Raw genomic sequence first — 20,444 nt, 5'->3', positions numbered from 1 at the left:
AGATACTTAAGTTCCTCTTGAAAGTTTAATGCATTCATTAAAGGGAGTAATTTGAAATAAGACTAGAAAAGTAAGATGTTCAGAATAAAAGTACTTTTTTTTTTTTAAATAAAACCCTTACCTTCTGTCTTGGTTCCAAGGCAGAAGAGTGATAAGGGCTGGGCAATGGGGGTTAAGTGACTTGCCCAGGGTCGCACAGCTGGGAAGTGTTTAAGGCCAGATTTGAAACTAGGATCTCCCTCACTAGGCCTGGCTCTTGATCCACTGAGCTACTTAGTGGCCCCCAAGAAAAGTACTTTAAATGCCAAACTGAACAACCTTTTATCCTAGCAGCATTAGGGAGCTTGGATATTAAGTCAATCAAGCAGTTAATAAACATTTATTAAGTTCCTACTATATGCCAGACACTGTGCTAAATGCTAGGGATGCAAAAAGAGGCAAAAGACAGTCCTTGCTTTCAAAAAGCTTATAGTCTAATGGAGAAGAAATTGAGCAAATAAATCTGTATAAACAAGCTATGTACAGGGTAAATAGGAAATAATGGACAGGGAAGGCACTAGGATTACAAGGAGTCCAGAAAGGTTTCCTGAAGAAGATGGGATTTTACTTGGGAACTTAGAAGGGATCTGGGTGGAAATGACCTTGGGAGAGGGAGATTGTCAGCTTTGTGGAGGCTTGGTGGAAGAGGAGCCCCTGGAAATAAGGGGATCAGTTAGACTTTTATAACAGTCAAAGTGAGGTGATAATGAATTAAGCTAGGGTGGTATCTGTGTGAATGGAAAGAATGGAATTGACTATGAGTTGTGGTGGTAAAAAAGATTTGGCGACTTGAATCAAGATATTTGTGTTTTTTTGTTGATGTTTAGTTGTTTCAGTCATATTTGATGCTTTGTGACCTCATTTGGGGTTTTCTTGACAAAGATACTGGAGGAGTTTGCCATTTCCTTCTCTAGCTCACTTCACAGATAGGAAACTTGAGGTAAACAGGGTTAAGTGCCTTGCTTAGAGTCCCATAGATACTAAGTGTCTGAGGCCAGATTTAAAGTCAGGAAGTTGAGTCTTCCTGAATTCAGATCCAGCACTGTATATGCCACAACACCTCACTGTTACATTGCTCATTTCTCCCTATATCTTTCCAGTTCTTTCCTCCCAAAAAGCCATCTCTTATAACAAAAATTTTTTTTTTACTTTCTTAGTCTATAAATATTTACAAGATTCCTAATGTTTACCTGACACTATGCTAAGTGTGCTGTATATATACAGAAAGGCAAAAACCAGTTCTTGCCCTTGAGCTCACACTCTGTTAAGGGTAAATTTTAGGGTTGAGACTGAATATAATTTTAGTGGTCGTCAGGGATTTCATTCTAAATTCCAATGAAATACTCAAAGTCAGAATAGAATTTTATGGTGGTTTATTTTCAATAGAAGGAAGAAATTAAGAATGAGGGAGAAAGAGGGAAAAGGGAATTAGATCTACTCAGGCCTTGTCTGAACCAAGGGGAGTTCAGAGGCCACTCAGCCAAGGAGCCTTCCCAGAAGATTAAATCTAGCTTGGCTTCCAGCCACTAGTCCTCCTCCAAGATGAGGGGCCTCCTTGGAGGCTTGTGCCTTCAGAAAGGTCAAGGGAAAGGGGAGTCAGCCTTATCACTCACCTGAGTGTTGAGCCTAAGGGAAGCAGTCTGAGGTCCCATGCTAGAGCTCCAAAAGACCAGTTCCAAAGCCAAAGACTGCAAAAAGTCTCTCACTGGAAGTGACCCAAAATATAAAGGTAGTTCTTTACATAACTTCCTGTGTCTCACATGTACCAATGGTTGCTTAAACTTGGCTTAGGACAGCCCAGGGGGTCAGTCAGTTGTTTCTGATTTGTCACTTGCTAGCACATGGGTCATAGACCTTCCTCCACCACACTTAATCCTTAAGTGGGGGTATATTCATTCCTGGTTGCTAGAATTCTAAAGACTAAGCAGAGTGGAATAAATCTAAAATTCACAACTCTTAACAGAAGAGACAGCTTTGTACAACTATGCTAATAACAATGTACAAGCAAACTGCACTGGAGGAAATAAGTAGAAGAGAGGCATTAGAATGAAGAGAGATTGGGACTTGAAGCCTGGAGGCAGAGATGAGAAGAGAGCCTTACCTGTATGAGATAAAACTCAGAGTTGGGAGATGGGGTATCTTGTCTGAGGAAACAGCAAGGAGTCCAGTATCACTGGGATGAAGGTATAAGGAAGGTTTAAGAAAACTAGAAAGATTAAGGGAAAGCTAGGCTTTGAATGTCAGAGAATTTTGTATTTGATCCAGGAGGTGATAGGAGTCCCTGGAATTAGGAAGATGATCACTCTGTTAGTTGAGTGAGATATTGATTGGAGTAGGGAAATCTTGAGGCAAGCAAACCCATCAGCAAGCTATTGCAATAGACCATGCATGAGGTGATGAGGGTTTTTTTGGAATATAATGGCAGTGTCATGGGAGAGAAAGTATATTTGAGAGATGTTAAAGAGGTTAAATTAACAGGTTTTAACAACAAATTGGATATGGAGTAGTGTGGGGGGAGAGAGAGAGAGAGAGAGAGAGTCGTGGATGATATTTTGATTGTGAGCCTAGAGAACTGGGAGGATAGTGGACTTAACTCTCAACAGGAATAGGGAAGGTCTAGTAAATTTAGAAGAGAATGAATGGAGAGGAAGGGGAGGCACCTCATAAAGATTTCCATCTCGAGTAGTTGTACCACAAAAGACAGGAGATTGGGAGAAATTAGCTGGAAATACAGATCAAGTGAGAGTTTCACAGGAAGTAGGAGCCATGAGCATGCTTGTAGGCAGTAGAGAAGCAGTCTATAAACAGGGAGATGATAATAATAATATTTAGCATTCATATAGAGCTACTATGTGTCAGGCACTGTGCTTTGTCCTGTATAAATAATACCTCATTTGATCCTCAATAGCAATCCTAGGAGGTGGATGTTGTTATCCTCATTTTACAGATGAGGAAAGCAGGGCAAACAGGTTCAGTGACTTGCCCAAGGTCACACAGGTAAGAAAGACATGTCTTAGGTCAGATTTCAACTTCAGTCTTAACTCCAGGCTCATTGCTCTCTCTCCAGTGTACCAACAGCTGCCTCTGAAGATAAGTGAGAAAGTGGGGATAATAGAAGGTGGGATCTTTTGGGAAAGTTAGAATGGAATAGAATCACTTGTACAAGTGGCCACCTCATGTGAAAGGGGTGAAGAAGATAGTGACAGCAGGCATGTGAGCAATAAGAGAAGGGAAGAAGAGGGAACTGTTGTCAAATGGCCTCAATTTTTTGAGGCAACATGAGGTGGGTATTCAGCAGAACAGGTTGAAGGTAGAGCTTTGAAAAGTTTGAGAAGGAATACAGAGATGGCAGTTGTGAGTGGATTAGTGAGGGAAAGTTCAGACTGGTTCTGCTGCTGGTCATTCTTAGAAGTGGTGTACTTTTCCAAGATCTCAGGGCCCTGTCAAGGTTGGGATCTGTAATCTATCAGTATTCTAAAAGTGGGCAAAGTCTTAACTATGTTCCTCTAATCTGAGCTCTGCAGATTCTTGAACTGGGCATGGGTCTGAGCAACAGTAGCTACTTCTGAATTCAGCCTTTATTGGCTGACTGGCTCATTCTGTTGGTTGAGTGATAGAACCCTTGTTCTGTGATTCTTGTCTACCTTATTACTCTATAAACCTCAGATGGAGCTGGAGGCTGGATTTGAGCCCTGTGGCTGCTATTCCCTTCTGAACCAGCTCTCCCTTGGCATTACTGCTTAGGCCTCCTGCCTCTCCTTGCCTTAGAATGCCTCCCTCCTCAGTATGGATCAGAGTGCTCCAGCGTGGTTCTGGGGCCTGCCCCATTGCTGGAGTGTTGTGGGCACAGCAGGTCCCTATCAGACCCAGACCCAGGCCCCAGTATCCAAAGACCTCTCTGTCTGTAGGTTGACAAAATGAATTGCTGGGACTTCTTGTATTTTCCCAACAGGATTTGATCTGGTACATTTTTGGAGGCATTCTGAATGCTTCTTGGTGTGCTTTTTCCTGCTAGTCCTCCATCTAGAACTAGATCTTTGAAACACTGTATTGCAAATTATTAAACCCAATTTTTCAAAAATAAAGCATATTCTGTCACTTCCTCTCCTCCTCATCCATTATTCATAATTTTTAGAATGTGAGCTTTGAGAGGAATTGTTTGATTCTTTGTATTTGTATCCCCTGTGTGAAGCATAGTGTCTGGGTATATAGTAGGCAGTAAGTTGATTACTTGTTAATGGACTAAGCCATTTTAGTGAGAGCAAAAATGTTTTTTGTACTAGTAATTAATAGTTTCAAAATATTTCTTTCTCTTATCCTTTTATTTCTATTTTGTTTTATTATATATATAATTATTAATTTGATAGTACATACATAGAATTTGAAATTAAGTAAATATATATATGTTGGTACAGCTTAAGCATTTTTTACTGATGGGATGTGAAATAAATTTTGGTGATTAGTGTTGCAGACAATAGGGAGTCACTGAGGATTTTTGATTAGGAAAATGGTTTGATCAGGCCTCTGCATTAGGAAGACTGTTTTGGTAACTTTGAGAAGAAAGGATTGGGGATGGGGAGAGGGTAGGACCAGGGAGATGAGTGGTAGATGATGTGATAATGAACAGATTCTGAAGAAAACAGTAGTGGTGTGTCAGTAGAATTGTTTTAAGCTTGGATATCTTTTCATATCTCTTGAATTATTTGGGTCTTATTCTGCATTTTTCTTTATTTTTTTACCGCTCTTCCTTTCCAGCTGTCCTCATTTCTAAGTGCTCTGTCCCTTGACCCCTGGCTCATCTGCAAATGTTTTATTCTCTTCTTGCAAAGTGATCAGGACCTGGTAGATTTTAGTAAACAGTTCCTCAGTTGAATAAGCTTGTAGCAAACATTTAATGTTTTATAAAAGCATTAAATCAACATTTTATTGCTTTTTAGAAACTATTAAAATTTTTTTTACATTATCTAACACTTTATTTTTATATAGCTAAATTGCTTGCTTATTCAGGCTATTACTTAAGAGTCCCAGTAAGATAATCTATATATATTGTTTCATCCACTGCATTAAAAAATTTCTTTTTTAGTTCTCTAGAATTAGTAGAAGGGAGTTAGCCTTATTAAAATGGACCCACAAGTAGGTAGGACAATTTTGGGATATTGGCATAGCCTCGAAATGGTAATATGCTTACTGTTTATGGATATAAAATCGGGCAAGTTCCAGTCACCTGTGTTTTTTCTAGTTTATGGATCAGGGATATCAGATATCTCTGATTTGTTCCTAAAAATATCATTCTGGCATCCTTGGATTTCTATTTTGAGAACTCATTATAGGTAAATTAATTTACATAACTGCCTTCTATTTTGATCTCATTTTAAAAAGCAAGCATGCCAGTTTTTTTTTCATGAAATATATATCCAGTGACTAAGCTACATTGGGTTATGTTACTTACAAGAGTCAAACAGATTGTGCTTTTTATAGATGAACTGATTTAAACGTAAGATAAAAGTTTAAAAGTCATAGGAGAATTAATTGAAAAGGAAGGTAGGTAAAGTTGTACTGAGTTTTTTCTTTAGGTAAGCTTAAAATAAAGGAACAGAGACTATCTGTGTAACTAATCTGTGTAAACAGAGTTAAGTAACTCTGTTTGCCTCAGTTTCTTCACCTATAAAATGAGCTGGAGAAGGAAATGGGAAACTACTGAAGTATTTTTGCAAGAAAACTCCTAAGGAGATCATGAAGAGTCAGACACATTTGAAAACAACTAAACAAAAAGATAAAAGAAAGATTTTAAAATTTCACTTAATCAGATAAAGTCGGTAAAGAAACATTTATTAAGCTCCTACCATGTGCTAGGCACTGTGCCAAGTGCTGGAGGTAAAGGGCAAAAAAAAAAGTATTTTAATAATGTTGAGTTTGTGCTTTTTATGCTGTTTCTTCCTCTAGGTTCTTGGTAGGAATTATAGTGGGACTCATACTGTGAAGAATAACTCAAAGGTATTTAGACTTTGTGTACTTTTTTTCTCTGTAGTGTTGCCCTGGAAACTGCCCACCTTGTGATCTACCATGTGCACGAGCTTTAGGGTGTAGAAACCACAAGTGTCCCTCCATCTGCCACAGAGGTAAAATTAAATATAGTAAACTCAATATGTAAAAGAAATTAAATTATTTTGTTTTTCACTTTATTATTTAGATTAATAGTTAATAAGAAAAATTATTTCATCTTAATAACTTGAAGATGATGGCTTTTTACTTATCTATGCTTGGGCACCTAATATTTGGCCCATTTGAGATTACAGTAGTAATTAATTACCTAGGTACATGATTAGATCCAGTGGAGACTACTGACCTGCCTGCTGCAGGCAGCTATCACTGTATAACTAATTGCTACCAGGTGTCATGCTAAAATGCTTACATTAGTTAATAATTGTAGAATGTTTGTCTGGCTATCCAGATTCTTGATTGTGTGCTTATAACTGAAATATGTATATGCTTTAATTTTTTATTGTTTCTACTCAGATTTTATTTATCATTTTACAGTTTACTATATGCTTACCTGAACAAGAAATGCATATATATTTAAACTCAGATCTTAAGGCTCTGACATATTGATTCTTCACCAGATAGATTGTTCTAGGTCAACTTAGAGCCATAAATTACTCTGGCTTGGAGATGGGAGCAATAATTTTCTCTGACATGTAGATCAGAAAACTAGAGAAAGTTAGAAAAAGAAAAGACAGTGCCTAAGTATTGTTAAAATAAATACTGGCTAGTCAAGTTAATATCTTAAGTAATATTGTATTTCTGTTTTAAAATGTCTTAAATATAAGAGAAAACTAGTGTTTATTGGTATGAAATACTTGCTATTTATGAAATCTAGGATAATTCTTGTTTTAGAATGATATAAAATTGCATTTTCTTATTCCCACCCTTCCTCTAAGTTACACATAAAAAGGTCAGTTGAATACTATATCCCTCTGTAAAAGCCTTATAAAGTCATAAAATAAAGGCACTATATGTGATTTCAGTTGAGTATAGTATTAAAAATATTCTGTCACTTCAAAATGGAGTGCTCATGTACTTATTTCTTTTCAAATAGAATTTCAACCCCTAGGAAGAGATCATCTATTCAAAATACAAGATAAGAGGTTTAATAACCGATGCTTATCTGCCCTGGCACCAATCCTTTATAAGACCTGGATATTTGTTGGTTAGATAAGTGTCTTCTTAGTATATATTTTATTGTTACCAGACAACCTTCCCCTTTGAAAGATTTTGTACCTAAAAATACATTTTAGGAATGTAAATTTTGGTGAAAAATAGCTTTTGGAAGCAAGATTGGTTTTTAAAATCTTTGAAAGAAAGCTTTTGTCAAATTTAAGTCCTGAATTCTTGGATCTCAGACTTTTTGAATTAGTTTTAAGGGGAGTCTTCAATAATAGTTTAAACTTTTTGGTATTTCCTCTGATCTTATGAAATTTAAAATTGAATATACTTAACAGGATCTCTGAAGAATACCAAATACTTTATAGAATCTGAATCATCTTACAACGTAAATTATCAGAAAGATCCAAGTTTCTATGCTATACACTTTTCGATGTCTTAAATATCACATGGGATGAGAGTTTTTCCCTATAAGCAGCCTCTTTTCCTCCCCATTGCCTTTTCTTCCTCTGACAAGCAGAAGCTCGGTATTTATCCTGTGATTGTCAGAAGTACCCAATTTTGCCCAATAATAATTACTCATCTTCTCTTCTCATTTTCTTTTTTTAAACTCTTACCTTTTTTCTTAGAATCACTATTGTGTATTGGTTCCAAAGCAGAAGAGTGGTAAGGGCAAGGCAACAGGGGTAAGTGACTTGCCCAGGGTCACACAGTGACATTAGACTGGAACCCAGGACCTCCTATCTCTAGATTTTGCTTTCTATACAGATCCAAAGAAAGTAATTCAAATGGCTCAATGGATAGACCCTAAGCAAGTCACTTATCCCCAGTTGCCTAGCCCTTACTGTTCTTCTGCCTAGGAACCAATACTTAGTATCATTTCTAAGAAAGGACACAAAGGTTTAAAAAAATAATTCATATTAATGATGGAGTAACTGATCGATTTCATTCTTTCTGAGGATATTTGCCTTTAAATTAAAAACATGTTAAATATTATTGAAATGTTTTGTTTTATATCATCTTCATTTCTAAATGCTTCTTTCCCCTCCCCTGATCAGAATGCTATTCATCCTTTGTAATAAAAAATAAATAATAGACCCAAGTCTAGGTAAGTCAAAAGCCATCATGAATCAAATTATTTTGATGCAATTAATTTGTTTATTAAGTGTGGCTAGGTGGTGCAGTGCACAGAGCACTGAGCCTGGAATCCAAGAAAACCAAAGTTCAAATCCAACCTCAGATACTTATTAGTTCTGTGACCTTAGGTAAGTCATATAACTTCTGTTTGCCTCAGTTTCCTCATCTTTAACATGGGGATAATTATAGTACTTAATTTGCCAGAGTTGTGAGGATCAAGTGAGATAATTGTAAGGCACTTAACGCAGCTCCTAGCACATAGTAAGCGACATAAGTTTTAGGTATTATTGTTATTTATTATAAAGAGAGGGAAGAAAAAAAGACAGTCTGACAAAACTAGGAGAGAGTACTATAAAATACTGTACATTTTGAGTACAGTATTTTACACTTTAGTCCTTTATCCTCTGCAAAGAAACGAGGAAGTAATTTTCTCAGGTGTTTTCTGGCAGGAGGGAAGAAAAGGGATTACGTAAATACTGTGTGCCATGAACTATACTCAAAACTTGTTTAATTCTCTCAACCATTTGAGGTATGGGTTAAGTTTCAGACACTCAGCATTTTATATTGTTCTTTCCATTTCCATTATCATTATGTATACATTCTCCTGGTTCTTTTTATATTACTCTCGGTTAACATAACTTATTCCTTTCCTTTTTCTTTAAATGCTTATTGATATATTTTATATTACGTACATTTCTAACTATCCTTTCTTCCCTCCTTGAGAGCAGTATGACAGTGAATATAAGAGGGAAAGAATAGTTCAATAAAACTAACCAGCATAGTACAAAAGTCTGATATTATCTACAGTATTCCATATGCATAGTCCCCTAGCTCCTCAAGAAGGAGGGAGGGTGACTCATATCTTCTTTGGGGCTAAGTTTGATCATTATAATTTGATTGCATGACCTTGCTTCTTTTTATTATATACAAACTTATTTTTTTCCATTTCAAATATGTATACTCAAGCAAAAAAAAATTCCTTATTAGCCATGACCCTCTATTTACAAGTGGATAGAGTCTTTCATCAGTTGTCCTCGAATTGTGGTTTGTCATTGTGTTGATGAAAGAATTGTAACTCAAAGTTATTTTGCAAAGCGCTGAGTGATATTCCTTTACATTCCTGTATCTTATGTTAAGCTATTTCCTAATCAGTGGGCATCTGCTTTCTTTTCAGTACTTTGCTGTTACCAAAAAGTACTACTCTCCATATTTTGGTGCACATGGGCTTTTGTGTAGCCTTCCTTGATCTATATACATACCAGTGAGCATTTCTCATAGGTTGTTGGATGTGAGGTGAAACTTTAAAGTTTTTGAAGTTTTTTTGTTTGTTTGCATTTCTTTTATTCATGATTTGGATCAGTTTTTCATGTGATTATTTGCTATTCTTTTGAAAACTCTGGGATATTTTCCTTTTAAACATCTTTTATTAGTTCACATTAGTAACCTATCTGAAGGAGGTAGTTTTTGGCCACATTTTTTAGGTTTTATTTTGATGATGACATTTTCTCTTTAAAGAGTAAAATATATAGATTTACAAATATGAGTCTAGGTTGCTATACATGTTCTACAATGCAAAAGACAAAACAATTCAGTTTTGCAAGTTTTTCTGTACTTCATTAGGCTGAGTAAATAACAGTGGAAGAAATTGTACTTGCATATATTAGAACCTCAACATTGTGGGTCACATATCTGAAACTAGGTTTTGAATTTATTATGAAGGATTTTCTACAATTATTAATATCTGTCAGGTAAAATGATAATCTATTTAGTTTTTTTTCTTTTCAAATCTCTAAAGAATTCTATTAAGCATTACAAAACATTATTTTGATAAATTGGAGCTTGAACAGAATGATTGTGTAGTTCGACAATTTGGGTTGAAGAAAATATTATATTTGACAAGTTCCTATTTGAATTTATCTGTTTAATACAAAAATTGGTAAAACGTATTGAGTGGTATCTGACTTATAACTGTCACTACTGAAAGTTTGTATGTAATTTTTTTGTCAGTCTTCAGAAAGGTTAAGATTTTTTGAATGCAAAAGTAGAAAATGAAATTACTATCTGGGTCAAAGAGGCTTAGCTTGAATTGTTATTAATGTAATATTTATAATATTCAAGCTTTAAAGTATTGAGTGCAAAGTTTCAGATACTTGCATAACAAATATTGGGTCTTCCCCAGGTTGTAGTTTGGTTGACTTTTCTCTGTACTAAGTCAGTCATTCAGAGCTGAGTCAATATTTGCTTTAAAGCCAAAAAACGTGTTTTATGTGTTCCAGAAGTCTTATCAAGTTCAGTTGTAGAAATTGAATGTGTAAAAATTTCTTAATCTAATTATTTCTGGTATTGGTTTTCCATTTTTAGAATAGCAGTTTTGTCATCATGTCATTCTCCCCTCATTATTTACTCAGTATTTAATGCTATCTAGTCCCCCAAGCTTTTTGGGATTATTTGTTAGTTTCTGTAGGAGCCAGTAGGCTGTCCTTCAACATTTGTTAGAACATATGGCAAAGTTAGCTAGTTAACACTGGTGTTGAACTTAATGCTTGTTTCAAAATAAATCCATACTAAACATGATTTTTTTACTGAAAGCTAAAAGTATGCTGGGCAGGCTATTAAAATTGGAATATGGGATTGCTTACTATGTAGTAACTTGGAGTATCCTGGTAATAGCATATAACCTAGGTTTCCTAAGATTTTTTTTGTGGGATAAAAAATTGAAATTTCCTGGCCAGAATCAGATGAGAGAGAAGGTAAAAAGGGAAGAAAGATTTGAAAGCTGGAGAATAGAACCTCTTAAGAATTCTATTAAAAATAGATAAGTAGAGGCAGCTGAATGGCTCAATGAATAGAGAGCCAGACCTGGAGATGAAGTCCTGGGTTCAAATGTAGCCTCAGAAGCTTCCTAGCTGTGTGACCCTGGGCAAGTCTCTTAACCTAATTGCCTACCCCTTACTGCTCTTGTGCCCCAGAAGCAGTAGTTATTTAATATTAATTCTAAAATGGAAAGTAAGAATTAAAAAAACAGATAAGCAAAAACAATAGCTTTATTTTAAAGAAAGTAAGAAACTTAGATGGGAGAAATTTTCCAGTCCTCCAAGAAAAGCTATGTAATTATGAATAGTATTTATTCTTTCTTTCAAAAGAATTTTGATTATAGCATAACATGCTCCTGAATCCAGTTAGTAGTTATAGAAACTCCCATTTGAGCCTTTTTCATCACTATCAGTATTAGCTGAATTGTGGAATAACTTAGAGCTTTTAAATCCTAAATCGTTAGGATGGTAGAGGGTATGTGTGTTTTGAGTACTAAAACATTTTTAGGCTGGTTTGCCCCTGCCTTTTGACAACTAGGAATGATTTTCTGAGATGGAGCCAGAGAGTTGAGGAGCTTTATCACAAACTTTTCTTCTTTATTAATAAAGGTTTCATGAGAATTTGGGATTGAATTTATTAACTAATGTCTTCTTTGCCTTCAAACCCAGTGCTTTTTCCAGTGTGCCACCTACTTCCCTTATGATTGGATTTATTAATTCAAGTAAATTTTCTATATTATGTGCAGAGGGAAAATGCAAAGTTTAGTTAGTCATTCAGTAAGTTTTAAGTGCTTACTGTGTACTAGGCATTGTGTGAAGCAAAAAGAAAGGCAAACTAGAACTCCTGCCTTTGAGCTCACCATCTAATGGGGGGGAGGGGTAAATATGCTCATAGCAACGTACAAATAAGCTATATATGAATCACTTAGGTGGCTGAATGGAGGATTGACTGGCATAGGATGAGACTTGGGGCAGGCTGACCCATCTGTTATGATTACTCAAGAGCGAGGTAGTAGAAGCTTGTACCAGAGTGGTGGCAGCTCCATAGGAGAGGAGTATTTGAGAAGATGTTACCAAGGTGAAATTGACAGGCTTTGGCAACAGATTAGATCAGTGGTTCTCAACTTTTCTAATGCCGTGACCCTGCAATACAGGTCCTCATGTTGGCGGTGACCCCAAACCAAAAAATTATTTTGGTGGCTACTTCAAAACTATAATTTTGCTACAGTTATGATTTGGAATGTAAATACCTGATATGCATTATGTATTCCCATTGCTATAAATTGAGAGGTTGAGAACCGCTGGATTAGAAAATAGGGGTGTGATAGTAAGAAGTCAAAGATGATACTTGGTTTTTAAGCCTGAGGAGGAAGGATTGGAAGAGGGGAGATAATGTGACCAATTTTGGATATATTGAGTTTTAGATGTCTGCTAGATATCCTTTTTGATAATTGAATCCAAAATGGCTGATGAGGTCACCAAATAAAGTAGCTTAGAGAGAGAAGGTAGCTCAGGGCAAAGTCTTGCAGAATACTCATGTTTAATGGGTGTGACCTGGATCTTTATCCAGCAAAAGAGATTGAAAAGGAATGATCAGATAGATAGCAGAACCAGTAGAGAGTGGTGTGCTAAAAACTTAGAGAGAGGGGAATATTAAGCAGAAGGGAAGGATTGGCAGTGTCAAAGGCCTACAGGGAGGCAAAGAAAGATGAGGATTGAGAAAAAGTCATTAAATTTGGCAGTTAAAAGATCATTAGTTACTCTGGAGAGAGCAATTATGGTTGAAGGATGATTCCCAGAAGAGTGAAAGGAGAGAAAGTGGAAGTACCTGTTTTAAATTGCTTTCTCAAGGAGTTGAGCTACCAAAGACAGGAAAGTGATGTTTCAAAGTAAAGATAGTTGGATCAAGTGAGAGTTTTTTGAGCATATATAGGCAAGTTTGTAGGAAACAGCTAGAAGATGGGGTGTCATTGAAGCTAAGTGAAAGAGTACAGATGATAGAAAAGACCAGGTGCCTACCATTATATAGCTAAGTCTAGTCATTTTTCTTAAGTCATAGATAATCTAGAATTATTCATACTTGCTGATATGCCCAAACTTCCTCCCCCTCATTTGAGGAAATTGGAATGTCTTATGTATTATTATTATTAATGCATTTGAGTAAGGCTGAGGCAAGAAGGAATGTTTTTAAATCATTAAATTTTCACTAAATGTAAACCTTTGTGAATAGCTATGAGAATGCATAATTACCTTAAGTTCATTATTTTTATTAGAGGAGGTAATTTTAAGTAAAGAAATGAGATAAGTTTTAGAAAGTTTTATTGATGCTTTTTGCCTTTACATAAGTCATTTCAAACCCTCCCTTGTGACAAAACCATCAGATAAAGTGACCATATTTAATAATGTATATATTTTTCTGTCTTCATAGTTCTCCAACTTCAAGTTTTCATTAATGATTGTCCTGGTACTCAATTCAACTTTCTATAATCTTTTTCATTTACATTTTAAAAGTCATTATGTATACTATTCTCTGATTTTGCTTATTTTACTCTGCATCAATTTGTACCAATATTACCATGTTCTCCAAACTCTTATGCCATTTTTTTTTGCTTTACAGTGAAATTCCATTTTAGTTTATTTTCTATTTTTTTTTTTAATAAAACCCTTACCTTCTGTCTTGGAGTCAATACTGTGTATTGGCTCCAAGGCAGAAGAGTGGTAAGGGCTAGGCAATGGGGGTTAAGTGACTTGCCCAGGGTCACACAGCTGGGAAGTGTCTGAGGTCAGATTTGAACCTAGGTCCTCCCATCTCTAGGTCTGACTCTCAATCCACTGAGCCACCCAGCTGCCCCCTCTATTTCTTTTAACTATTTCCTAGTGGATAGAAATCTACATTGCTTAAAGGTCTTTGCCACTAGAGAATAACTCCTGGGAATAATTATTGCACATTTTAACTGTTGTTTCTCTCTCAATTTCTGTGGGTATATGTGAAATAATGGGATCACTTAGGTCAAAGGGTATGGACAGTTAGGATCACTTTTCTTAAATAAGTCCAGTTGGTATCCATAATGGTTAAATTAATTTACAACTCCACCCGCAGTGCATCTGTATACTTATGTCTTCTCTGACTTTGACTTTATTTGTCATCTTCCCGTGTTTCTTTTAAAATGTTTATGAACTTTTTTTAGGTAGCTGTTATCCCTGTCCTGAAATAGTAGATGTGAAGTGCAAGTGTGGTAAAACAAAGGTGACTGTTCCTTGTGGCAGAGAACGTACCACCAAACCACCCAAGTGCAAAGAGCTCTGTAGGTTAGTTGAAGTTCTACCCAAACTTAATAGTATTTGATTTCTCATCATAAAATTCGTCTTCAGTGTTAAAACTTGAATATGTATAGAATATTTTTACACTGATACATTAAACATTTAAATCAATGTTCATTTGAAGACTAAAAGTTATGACAAGCAATACCTTTAACTAACATAAGGGTTCTTGTGATTTATTGATCCTGAATCTTGGACTCCTTGTGAACTGAAACTCTGAGATTTTCACTTGTGTTCAAGTTTTGCAACTCTATTTTAATTATAGAGGAAGTACCAACATGCTTTGGGCAAAGAAATTTCTTCACCCATCATTTCCCAGTGCCAGTGAAATCTTTATTCTTAAAAATTAATGTCATATTCTTTAACTTCTGAACTTTGCCCCTGTAAGGATTTACTTTTATGTATTTTTTGTGACTTAAGTTTTGATAGAACTGTCTGAGTAGGTTAAAAAATAAACTCCCACAAACATTTGTTGATATTTTCTTATTTAGCCAGCCTTCAACTTGCCATCATCCAAATCGAGAGAAACATCGATGTCATTTTGGCTCTTGTCCTCCATGTCATCAGTCTTGCCAAAAAATTCTGGAAAAATGTGGTCATTTATGTCCTGCTCCATGCCATGACCAAGCATTAGTAAAGCAAACTGGCACGGTAAGAGGGAAATGTTCTAAATAGCTAGTTTCTTGTATTTCATAGCTAAACAAGTCATTTGTCTGTATTTGATCTCTCTTTGGAAAATATTTAGAAAATATTTAGTATACTTTTGCCTTGAACTATGACTGTATTTTTTTAAATTTATCTCTTACTCAATCTTTTCATTTAAAAATTTGAGAAAGGTAGGCCTTATAAGCCCCCTAAACTTCTAGGTATCAAGGCAGTGTGGTACAGTGGAAGGAGCATTGGATTTATAGTCAGAAGATAGAGTTTTGCCATTTACTATGTGAATGACTTTTTGTCTGTTTTTTTTTTTAACTTTAAAATGAGAGTATTTGACTAGATGCTCTTTTTAGCCCACCTTCAAATTCTTTGTTCCTATGACTTGTTCTCAGGCTGTTTTTTTTTCACATTTCCCAAAGAATTGTGCTTTGTTTAAAGTTTCACAGCAAAGTTGGCAAAAGTTAATAGAAATCCACAACTAGACCATATAACACTTCTGAATTTCCTTTTTGCTCAAAAATTGAGTTGAATTCGATTCATATTGAGAGTGAGAGTTATAAATGATATACAAAATTCAAAACTTTCCATCAGAATTTTTTTCACAATTTCAGTTTGAGCAAAGAATTACTGGATAGCAGGTTGTAACTCTTAACTTGTTGACTTAAACTTTGTGTTCATGAACATAGGTATATTGAAACCTCAAGCAGCTGTTCTTAACAGTAGCTCAACGACAGTTGTCCATAGTCAGTTGTAGCAGCAGCAACTCAAGGAAGTTGAGAGATAGAAGTAACAAAGTGAGAGAACAAAGTTGTAAAAGAAAAGTGAAAGATTTTCCTTTCCTAGTTAGTCTCTGGCTATATTTTTAATTCTTTTTGATCTGGAAGGGATAAACATGCATTCTATTTAAAAAAAATTCCCATGGATCCTTTTTGACTAGTAATCATAGAGAATCTTAAAAAGATAATAATGATGGGGATTATGGAGGTAAAATAGCTTTTTAATGAAAAAACAAAGTTAGGGATAAAAATACAGGACTAGACAAAATACTTGAAAAAACCGTGAAGAGACAAATTTTCTTCTTGGAGCATTTTTTTTGCTTAAGTATGTATCTTGGAGTGGTTGTCATGGATATAAATATTACTGAGTCCAAAAATGTGATAACATTCACTCAGTTTATTCCTTTGTTTACAGCATCAACCTGCAGGTCCCTGGGAACAGATTTCTGAACCAGCATATATTCAAACTGCTTTGCCTTGTCCACCCTGTCAAGTTCCTATTCCAACGTGAGTATCAAAATGCTTTGGACTTTGTATCTGACAGAATGAAAAAGAAAGTTGAATTAAAATCCATTCAAAGTTTCTAAATGCCATCTGTTCAAATGAAGATTGGTAAAATTTATAGCTCTGTCTTCATCAGACCACACCTGATACTGTGTTCAGTTCTGACTACTATATTTTGGGAAGGACTTGATTATTTGAATAGTGTCCAGAGATGGTCATTTAGGATGGTGAAGGGCCTAAAAGTGATTTTATATGAGGAACAACTGAAAGAACTAAAGAGAAGACTTGGGGAAAAAGGGATAGGTGTTGTAGTTGTACTCCTTTATTTTAAGCTCTCTTATGGAATAGTTGAGCAATTTACTTTGCTTGACTTGAAGTATAAAATTGAGAAGAGTGGGTAGAAGTTACAGATGCAGAATTAGGTTCCATATATGGGAAAACTTATACAATGGAAAGAGATAGAATTATGGATATGGAATTAAAAGGAATCAAGTTTGAATTTTGACTGAAAAGTTGAATTAGATAACTTTTTCAGGCCCTTCCAGATAAAAATTGATAATCCTGTGATGATATCCAAAAGTTGTATTGACTGCTTCAGGTTTCCTCCTTATTATAGGTCTTCATGCAAAGACTAGATTTCCAGTTCTGTATTCTTTAAAATAGTGGGTATGTTCATTTGCTACATCATTCATGAAACTGTTTATTCCAGGAGGAGAATTAGTAATAATAAGCTTGCTTTAGAATAGTGACGTGTAAGATTAATATAATTAGGTTATAGTACTGTCTGGTTTCTGTTTTCAAGTTCCTCACTAAATTTTCAAAGGAAAATTAAGTTTGTCTTTAGTATTCCTTCCTTCCTCATTCATTTTCTATTGCCTTCTCACTTTTTGGTAAGCCTTAAGTCACTTGGCCCTGCTTTGAAACCTTTCAGACTCTTGATATGATATTACATCCTTAATCCAAAAATTGTTGGATTCCCTTCCTTCTTAAATGAAATTTTTTATTCCCTTGTGCAGTAGACTTCAGCTGTCTCTCCATTTAATCAGATTGGCATTCTGCTGATTTCTCTCTAATGAGAGAATGAATGCTAACTTAATTTTTCCATTTACTTATTTTTTAAAAGAAAATTTTCTTTATCTTAAGTCATTTCTTGTTAGAATTTCAGCCAGTATAAGGAAGGACACTGGTCACCAGGTTTGGTTTCCTATAAAGTGTTGTGATTTTAATAGCTTCTTTTCCTCTGCTATTGAATTTTTAGGCCCTCTACAGTCTATAATGTTTTCTCACCCATATGCCTCCAATCCCTACTTGATCTGATTGCTACAGAAATAGCTTACATGTTTTCAAAGGAAGTTATAAGGAAACTTGGCCTTTGGGTCTTGGGATTTGTAAAATTGAGATTTGAACTCTGGACTCCATTCCCCAGGAGTTCTTGCTGGCTCCAGAATGCCCTCTAATCTCACTGAATTCTCACCTGGGACGAGAACAAAATTTTATTTAAAGGGTCTTCCCCGTAGGCGGGGCTCTCTCTCTCTCTCTTTTTGGACTGCCATTTTGGAGCTGAGGAGTCTCTTCCATGATGTGAGGTTATCTTGTCTAGGCCTCTGGCCTAGGCACGTGTTTTTTCTTATTCTGTGTTTTATTTAATCTTTAACCTTTAATAAACCTCTAAAAATATAATACTCCTTGCAGAGAGAAACTAATTTCTATCTGCCTCAGTCTCCCCTAAATTTTAATCTTTACAGATTTGAGCAGCTCCTTTAAGAAATCTTGGGTTAGTAAGACCCCATTGAACAATATCTCTGTGTTCATAATTTGGTCACTGTGTTGTTAAGGTTTTTTTTTTTTAACCCTTACCTTCCGTCTTGGAGTCAGTGCTGTGTATTGACTCCAAGGCAGAAGAGTGGTAAGGGCTAGGCAATGGGGGTCAAGTGACTTGCCCAGGGTCACATAGCTGGGAAGTGTCTGAGGCCAGATTTGAACCTAGGACCTCCCGTCTCTAGGCCTGGCTCTCAATCCAGTGAGCTACCCAGCTGCCCCCTGTGTTATTAAATTAAGAGATATCTGAAGTATCAATTCTAGAAAATATTCTTTGAATTAAGAAAAACTGGACATGAGAAATTGCTGATAGATACATAAATTATTAAATTAACATTAGATGTGGAAATCATTGTTGAACTTCTAAATGTGTATCGTGGATAGATTAGAGTTAAGGTTAATTTCCATCTTATTATACATAAATCCATTGAAATTCTAGTTTGATATTAAATATGTTCTAAAAGGAAACTGCATTTGGCAGTACTAATAAAGTTCTTGGCATTACCAAGTTATATTACCCCAAAGTTTTTAAAACTATTGGAAACAGGCTTTCCTCTTAAATTGAATAAGACTTATAATATTCCACTTATATGGTAATGGGGACTTGTACTAGGATGGTGGCAGTGGAACTAGGAGGGGATGAATTCAAGAGATGCTGTGGAGGTGAAATCAGAGGATTTACTAATTTAATAGTGAGGGAGAAGAAAGTTAAAATTTACATTATCAATGCAAAAGACTATTGAATGATCCTGTCATAGATAGAAATGATGATCAGAATGATAAGCAGGTGACTGAAAAGCTGATGAAACATACAACTGGAGATGTCCTGTTGGCAGATGGAGATGTAAAAACTGGAGCTATATATTTGACAGTTGTCTACATCAAAATAAGACATGGGAATGATTGAGATTACTAAAGGAGAATATAGATACCCTTCTAATATAAAGAATTGACCACTTGATCAAAAGATTTAGGGCAGCTGGGTGGCTCAGTGGATTGAGAGTCAGGCCTAGAGACGGGTGGTCCTAGGCTCAAATCTGGCCTCAGACACTTCCCAGCTATGTGACCCTGGGCAAGTCACTTGACCCCCATTGCCTAGCCCTTACCACTCTTCTGCCTTGGAGTCAATACACAGCACTGACTCCAAGACGGAAGGTAAGGGTTTAAAAAAAAAAAAAAGAAATTATTCCCATACTCAAGGAATTGGAGGTTCTATGATCACCATCATGCATCTAACATCTATTTGATATTATGGCAGCTAAAGTATAAATCATTTGCAACTGTATTAGATTTCAAGTTACTGATGAAATTCATTGCTAGTCTTATACTAGCTTTGAAATAAGTCATTAGAATTGGAAAAGAATGTAAAAATTTGGCAAATTCTGCCTATTTCAGTGATGATTGAACAAAACCTGCCAAATAAGAGTTAGACATGTAAGTCTTTTGTTTCTAGTGTTGCTGTCTCCTGTTCACATTAAGCATAGCTCAGGGGCAAACACATTTGGAAATAAGTATCTGTAAGTAGAGGCAAAGGTTTTAAACTAAGTGATAAAAGTGATAAAAATAATCTTAAATATGAAGTTAGAAGTCAGTTTGAGCCTCAGTGCATTTGTTATACATATAATCTTAAATGGACTTTCAGAACTCTAGGGAAAAAATAGGAGCTGTGAGAATTTAGAATGGAAAGACCTCTTCAGATTCTTCTTGACTTTTTACAATTGCTGGATACAGTGCTTAAGATTGAGTTGGTTTATTTTGGGGAGTAGAGGATAGGATTTTTTTTTTATTTCTCCCAAAATATTTAAAAAATAATAATAGTAAGATTTTTATTCAAAACCCTATAAGTGGAAATGATAGTGGGCTGGAAATCAGAGGTCCTGGCTGGATTGGAATTTTTGTTTTGCTATCATAATATTTGTGTGAAAACAAACTAACTAACCTGTCTTAATCTTAGAGTAAGAAGAAACTTTAGAGATCATTTAGTTTAACTTCCTCATATTTTAGACAAGGCAATTAACAATTGAGTATTATAATATCAGATCATTTACAATTTTATGTTGATGATACTATAGATTAAAACTAAAGCCAGAATGAATTACTTATGGGGGACTACAAATTTTCTTCAGTTGATATCTTTTGACCTAGGTTTCTAAAAATCTAAAGCAGATGCTAGAATTTAGCTTCCATTTATTCCTGTCCCGTAGTGGTTCAATGAAGG

General features: G+C 35.5%; 1 protein-coding gene across 2 annotated transcripts in view; it reads left to right on the top strand.

Moving 5' to 3' along the window:
* Window positions 1–20,444, top strand: part of NFXL1 (nuclear transcription factor, X-box binding like 1) — a 78,106-nt gene that overhangs the window by 23,108 nt on the left and 34,554 nt on the right. For both annotated transcript variants that reach the window (XM_007496485.3, XM_056802587.1), the window contains 4 exons: window positions 6,068–6,158; window positions 14,339–14,459; window positions 14,963–15,122; window positions 16,320–16,411. In XM_007496485.3, coding sequence (XP_007496547.1) covers window positions 6,068–6,158; window positions 14,339–14,459; window positions 14,963–15,122; window positions 16,320–16,411 — 464 coding nt within the window. The remainder of the gene's footprint in view (window positions 1–6,067; window positions 6,159–14,338; window positions 14,460–14,962; window positions 15,123–16,319; window positions 16,412–20,444) is intronic.

The sequence above is a fragment of the Monodelphis domestica genome, chromosome 6, assembly GCF_027887165.1.
Source record: "Monodelphis domestica isolate mMonDom1 chromosome 6, mMonDom1.pri, whole genome shotgun sequence".
Taxonomy (NCBI): Eukaryota; Metazoa; Chordata; class Mammalia; order Didelphimorphia; family Didelphidae; genus Monodelphis; species Monodelphis domestica.
The sequence above is the reverse complement of the archived record's forward strand: the minus strand, read 5'-3'. Positions and strand labels throughout refer to the sequence as shown.